The sequence below is a fragment of the Tupaia chinensis genome, unplaced genomic scaffold, assembly GCF_000334495.1.
Source record: "Tupaia chinensis unplaced genomic scaffold, TupChi_1.0 Scaffold000161_1, whole genome shotgun sequence".
NCBI lineage: Eukaryota > Metazoa > Chordata > Mammalia > Scandentia > Tupaiidae > Tupaia > Tupaia belangeri.
The window spans coordinates 2,140,473-2,147,236 of NW_006159632.1; the positions used below are offsets into that span (position 1 = coordinate 2,140,473).

General features: G+C 45.4%; 1 protein-coding gene and 1 long non-coding RNA gene across 9 annotated transcripts in view; one reads left to right on the plus strand and one right to left on the minus strand.

The window, feature by feature from the left end:
- The first annotated feature begins 17 nt into the window (after positions 1-17).
- The window catches only part of LOC102497906 (uncharacterized), a 12,286-nt gene continuing 5,539 nt past the window's right edge, over positions 18-6,764 (plus strand). The window contains exons 1-2 of the long non-coding RNA XR_003548994.1: positions 18-352; positions 887-1,116. This is a non-coding gene — a long non-coding RNA (uncharacterized LOC102497906). The remainder of the gene's footprint in view (positions 353-886; positions 1,117-6,764) is intronic.
- GGPS1 (geranylgeranyl diphosphate synthase 1) overlaps positions 3,373-6,764 on the minus strand; it is a 20,225-nt gene continuing 16,833 nt past the window's right edge. For all 8 annotated transcript variants that reach the window (XM_006145966.3, XM_027770845.1, XM_006145967.3 and 5 more), the window contains one exon: positions 3,373-5,544. In XM_006145966.3, the coding sequence (XP_006146028.1) occupies positions 4,780-5,544 (765 nt within the window). In that variant the 3' untranslated portion in view covers positions 3,373-4,779. The remainder of the gene's footprint in view (positions 5,545-6,764) is intronic.

Consider the following 6,764-nt stretch of genomic DNA (forward strand, 5'->3'; position numbering starts at 1 on the left):
CCCTCCCCCGGGGCCCCCGCTCCCGCTGCCGCTGCCGGCGCGTCTGCGCCTCGCGCTGCAGCACCGGAGCGCGGGGCGAGCTCCTCACTGGGGACCGAAGTGTGGCGGAGGACGGGAGCAGAGCGTGCCGTGGGCCCGCGGGGTGCGGGCGTGCGCGTGCGTGCGCGTGGGAAGCCTCACGCCAACGCTCTGTAGGGCACTCGGGTGGCCCAGGGCCCGTCGTCGGGGTCCTCGGGATCTCCCGCACGCTAGCAGCCACATGGCACATCCGAGGACTGAGCGACAGGCTGCGGGCGGGAAGCTTACAGCTGGCCAGTGTTTCCCAAACGCCAAACGGCACTTCGGGCGGCAGGTGCGGTGGCGAAGGGCGCTGGACTCCCAGTGTTCGACCGTGGTTCGCGTCCCGAACCTGGTGGCTTGCTTTCTCACTTTCTCTCTCTTGCTCGCTGTGCCACTCTCTGGTCAAAAAAAATAAGTAAATGAATAAATAAAGTTAAATAAAATAACTAAACAAACAAACCCCAGCATCTTGGTACCAGCAGTTGGCGTAACGGCTATATCACTGCACTCCCACGTAGTTTATCGCAATTTGAGTCCCGGACCCTGTGGCTTAAACCAAGATCGAGAGAGGGGAATGGAGGAGAAGGGATTGAGGTGTGGCCATCCCCTTGGGGGCGTGATTTCTGGCTTTCTCTTGTCTCTTTGTTTCTGGCCTGCACAGGTGCCCTATAGCAAAAACCTCTCATTCATACACACATACATACATAAACATCTCAATGAGCACAGACCAGGGGAGAACTGCCAAATGCTTCACTTGTACCCCAGGTCCTGGCACTTAGTATCTGGTCCCTAGTATGCATTTCCTTCCCCCTTTCCTTTACCGTAGTACACTGATTTAAAGAGAGCCAGTGGGTCAATCTGGAGACTGAGATGGGCTGCGACAGGGGCCTCAAGGGATCAAAATGGAGAGAATCAAGAACAGAAGCTCATTTGGCCTAGGGCAGGACAAACGACATTTTCTTGATGTAAAAGGCAGAAGATCTGAAGACAGACCTAAAGAAGGATGGAGAAGACCGTTGAGTTTACGTTTGGTAGAAGAGTGAAAAGAATAAACAGGTATGTCCGATTGATAACCTTGGATTCTACCAGGAAAGGAGAATGGGAGGCAAGCGGTCACCGAGGCTGTGATCTGTGCAGCAGGCGGTGGCCGCCACAGCTGCAGTTTCCAGCAGCTTCCGCCAGCAGGTGCAAAGCAGTCATGGTTGGATTCACCCACGATTGGGAACCGGCAGGGTGAGGGCCGAGGAATGGAGGAAACGTTCCCTTGCATCTCCCTGAATGGCTGTGAGGGTGTGGGTCAGGTAGGGAGAAGCTGAGTGCGGGATCAACAAGAGCTGACAGATTTTGGGCCAGGAGATGGTATAGTGGTTATGTGCGACTGGACTTGAATCCCGGATCTAGTGTCTTGAAAATCACACTGAGCACGTGTGGCCCAGATCCCAGAATGGAGGAGGGACGGGATTGCAGCGCGGCCATCTCCCTGAATGGGGAGGTGATTGATCGCTTTCCCTCTCATGTCTGTGTGTGGAAAGAACTGATGGGCTTTTTTCAGATCGTGAGATCAAGAGTGATTTATGGCAGTATAACTGGTCTTCATTCTTTTGCTTTTGCCAGATAAAATTAATGTTTATAAACTGCATAGATGAGAAAAAATATATACATTTGTGCAATTTGCCAGAGGGTGTGCATGCTTTGCCAGATAGACAAGAAAGGGCCAGCAGGTGGCATGGAGGTTGAAGTGACTGGAATCCCACATGGCTGACCACACAATTCTGTGCTAGACCTAGCAGCTTGAAAATCACACCAGGCATGTGTGTGTGCATGCCCCAAATCCTGAGAAAATGGAGAAGGGATGCGAAATAGCAATCTCTCCGGAGGGTGATTTCGCTCTTTCCCCAGCAAGCACACGCACCCTAGAGGGAAAAAGGGAGAAAGGACTCGTAGTGGGGACTCGGTTGTGCAACAATCGTCCTTCTCCATTTCTCTACTCCATTTCTCTGTCTGCACTTTGGGCAATGCATGTATCATGGCACACTTTCAAGCTGCCAGGCTGGGATTCGAATTGCAGTTGGCCATGTGCTAGGCCATGGAGCTGACCCTTAGAAAATATTTTTCATGATGTTTAATATCACACACCTCTTATGTGGCAAAACCCAATTCTAACTATCACAAGATTTTTCTTCATGCAGTTAAAAAAACCCAAAAAACTATAAGTGTAGATGAATAAATTCAATTTATTAAACTGATTTTATTCTGACATTCCTCTGTATTAACAATTCGGACTAGATAAATGAAGTTTAAAAATTTTTTTGAGAGATTTTTGCTATAGGGTGTGTGTACTTGATACAGAGACAGAAAGTGAGAAATCACCCCCCAGGAGGGATGACCACACCTCAGTCCCTTCTCTTCCATTTTCCTCTTGGGATTTTGGGTGGGCATGCACACACACGCCTGGTATAGGTTTTAAGCCTCTGGGGTCAGGGACTCGAACCATGGTCAGCCATGTGAGAATCCAGCGACATAAGCAATATGCCATCTACTGGTCCCAAGAACAGTATTTTTTAGCGAATTATTTAATTTTATTTATTATTAATTTGCTTTAGAGCACATGTGCTCACTAGAGACAGAGAAAGCAAGCTGCTGAGTCTGGCACTCAAACTGCAGTTAAACCACATGGGAGTCCAGTGACTTAACCACCACCCCACCTGCTGGCTTATAACAGTTCTGATTATTCAGTTGATAAAATGACTTAAAAATCGTTTTGGGGCCAGCAGGTGACATGGTGGTTAAAGGGCTGGAACCCATAGAGTCGACTCCATGGTTTTGAGTCCTTGACCTGGTGGCTTGTACAAGGCAGGAATGAATGTTCACGCCCCAAATTCTGAGAGAATGTTGAAAGGATTGTGGCACAGCCATCCAAGATTTCTCTTTCCCATTTCCCTTTTTCTAGCAAGCTTATGTGCCCTATGGCAGAAACCTTTGGAGGGAAAAAAAAAAGAATGGCATGAGATCAAAATAATTTGTTTAGGGACCAGCAGTTAGCGTAATGGCTATGTCACTGGACTCTCATGTAGTCGACCGTGGTTCGTGTCCTGGACCCGGTGGCTTAAACTCATGCCGGGCGCGTGTGCGTGTGTGCCCAAGATCCTGAGAGGAGAATGGAGGAGAAGGGATTGTGACGTGGCCACCCCCCACTGGGGCGTGATTTCTCGCTTTATATCTGTCTGTCTGGTGAGCACACATGCCCTATAGCAAAAACCTCTCCAAGAAAAAAAAAAAGTTTAGGCAAAGAATAAATCTATTTAAGCAGTCTTTACGGTTAAAGATAAATACTTTAATTTTTTTCTATATTGTTACCATTAGATTTTTAAAAATAATTCTGCTTTAAACAAAGATGGGTTTGTAAACATGGAGTCTCGATTTTCATATTGTAGTACAAACACATGATTTCAGGAGGGTTCCTTAACATTGGTAAGAATGAAGATTCAAATTATTTGAAAAGTTAATTAAGGTAGTATCCAACTTTTATGACTTTTTGTTATATGCTTGGGTGAGAATTTCTTTCAGTAGTAGTACCTAGACAGCATATAGAACCAACTGGAAAATCAGATGTTTCTAAGGCAAACTTGTTTTGAATGGTAACATTTCTATGGTACAATTGGGTCTTTCATCCTCCTTGGGCCACAGGTAACTCTGATGACTTGGTCTGAAAATTATATCCTCGAGAGCAGTGTCAGTGTTAAGGCTCTAACAAGTTCAATAATTAGTGCTTGATGGTGTAGCCTTTGCCCACTTTTCCATCAGACACTGACAGGTGAACAATTCAGTTTCCCTTCATCACGGAGATTAAGGACACCTACTTCCCATCCATTCAAGGATGGTAGTGACTGGGTGAGAAGGAAAAGGGCATCACCCCTGCTTTCTGCTTGACGTAAGCAAAAAGTCTGGCAGGATTTTCCCTTCCAAGGGTGGGGAAGCATAAGAAGGCTCAAAGGCTGTCCCTAAAACCGTTACTCCACAAATTTTCTCCCCGTGCTATGGAGACTCTGAGGTAGCCAGATAGTAATCAGTTTGGGGCACAAAAATAAATAACAACAGAAAAGTTAGTACCCATGTGTGAATTCCACTGAGTAGAGGCTCTTTGGTGCAAACAGAATTTTGCACGGTGAAGAAGGAAGAAAAAGGCAAAGGGTACGGAACAAGGCCAGAGCACAGCACATCCCAGACATTCATAGGAGACGCCCCTTGGGGTTCCCAGGAGACCAGGCTGACGACTAGCAGCAGCACTCAGAACAGTAGTGCTGTGGTGTCTGGCCCGCTAGCCCAAGACAGGGTTCCAGCTCTTCGGCCTGGAACTGGGTGGATATTGGCAACTGCTGACTGGTACAGTTAAACATGTCTAGATAAAAATATCTGGAAGCTGAAGTCTTTATTGACAGAATCAACCGAACATTTGTGGTAGCAGGGTGGGTCATGATGAGCTGCCACAATTTCTGACAATTGGATTTGACTTATATGAAATGGCTCCTCCTAATCCCTTCATCTTTGTCTGACAATGATTATTTGTATGGAGAGGTTTGTAGACTGAACCTACTTCACTCATATCACCCTTCTTTACTCAGCTTTTGGAGATAAATAGCTTGGTTCCAACTTTTAAAAAGGTGATAGGCTAAAATACAGAAAAATAGTTAAAGGTTATCAGGCCCAATCAAGAATGGCTTAACATTCATTTTCCTCTTTGAACATCTTACCTAAGTGCTTTATGAGAGCTACTAGCTCAGGGTTCCCACCACATGCATCGATTTGTTTATAGGCTTTAGATTCAAGTTCTTCAAGGGTATTCCGGGTGTACTGAAAAGAACCTACATCCTCAAGATATTGTACACAGTATTTTTTAATATCTATATTTTCTGTTCTCTGACGCAAGATATTCTGTACCTGGGTGTTCTCAGGCTTTGACCAAATAGCATGAATAATTGGGAATGAAAATTTTCCCTCTGTTAGATCTTCACAAAAGCTTTTGTTTTCACTATATTCTTTGGAGTGTAAATTGGCATAATCATCCCTAATTTGGAAAAAGAGCCCAAGCGTATTTAGTAGTGGCTTTAAGTCTTCTTTGTAATCAGAGAACAACTGCATAAGGCCTACCGCTAACCCGAACAGCCCCCCGGTCTTCTGTAGCACCATGGCTTTATATGCTTCCTCAGTGGGACAGGTGTAATTATCCCGCCAGTAAATATCCAGGCCCTGTCCCTGATGAAGTTCCAAAAGCTGACGGGTGAAAAGCTTCACTGCATCTGGGTGGTCAAGGGTTAAGACTTTTTCCAAACCAAGGAAATAGACATAATTGGCAGAATTGATGACAGAGGGAATTCCATAGATGCTGTGTGCCACTGGGAAGCCACGACGAAGTTTTGAGTTGTCTTCGATATCATCGATGAGTAAACTGGCATTATGCAACATTTCTGTCACTTCAATGATAATCTAAAAGAGAGAATGAAGTTTAACTTTATCTGAACTATTCAAAACAGCTTATACTTAATTAAGATTATGAAAGTCTTGGGGCTGGCAGATGGCAGTGGTTAAGGCACAGGACTCACGCATGACTGACTACGGTTTGAGTCCTGAACCTGGCAGCTTACACTTTCTCATGTTCTTGTTCTGTCTCTATCTCTCTGTTCAAATTAAACACTGATAAAATAATCCTTAGGGGAAAAAAAAGATTATGGAAGCCCCAGGTGTTTTAAGTTTTTACATACAATAATCATTTAGTCACCTCAATATAAAATAATATATCGTATGAGCATTAAAGTGAATCAAGAACTCTTGAGTATTTTTATGTTACCTCTATTAATTTTGGGGATTAAAAATAAGATGAGGGAGGGACCAACAGTTAGCGTAATGGCTATGTTGCTGGACTCCCATGTAGTTGACCGTGGTTCGAGTCCCGGATCCAGTGGCTTAAACTCACACCAGGCGCGTGTGCATGCGTGCCCAAGAGAGTAGAATGGAGGAGCAGGGATTGCGGTGTGTCCATCCTCCCTGGGGGATGATTTCTCGCTTTCTATCTCTCTGTCTCTGTCTTTCTGATGAGCGCCCATGCCCTATAGCAAAAACCTAAAAAAACCTAAAAAAATAAGATGAGGGGGCCAGCAGGTGCCATGGAGGTTAAGACGGCTGGATCGCACATGACTGACTGTAGTCTGAGTCCCAGACTTGGTGACTTGAAATCATACCAGACATGTGTGTGTGTGTGTACCCAAGGTGCTAGGAGAATGGAGAAGGGATTGCATGTGTCCATCCCCTCGGGGGTCATTTCTAACTTTCCTTCTCTCTGTGTCTTTCTCTGACATGCACCTAATAGGGGGGGGAAATATATATATATATATATATATATAAATAAATAAATAAATATATATAAAGAGACAGACAGACAGACAGACAGACAGCTACATTATTAGGGCTAGCAGGTGGTATGGAGTTTAAGGTAGCTAGATCTCACAGGTTTTGAGTCCCAGACCCAGCAGCTTGAAAAGACACACAGGGTGTGTATGCCTGTGTGCCCACCCCATCCCCTCCAGGGGGAGATTTTTCAGTTTCCCTCTCTGGGGAGTACATGTGACTATAGCAAATTGAAAAAAAAAAAAAAATGGAATTAGAGGCTCCCCCCCCCGGGGCCGTTCACAAACTTTTCTTGCAACCCT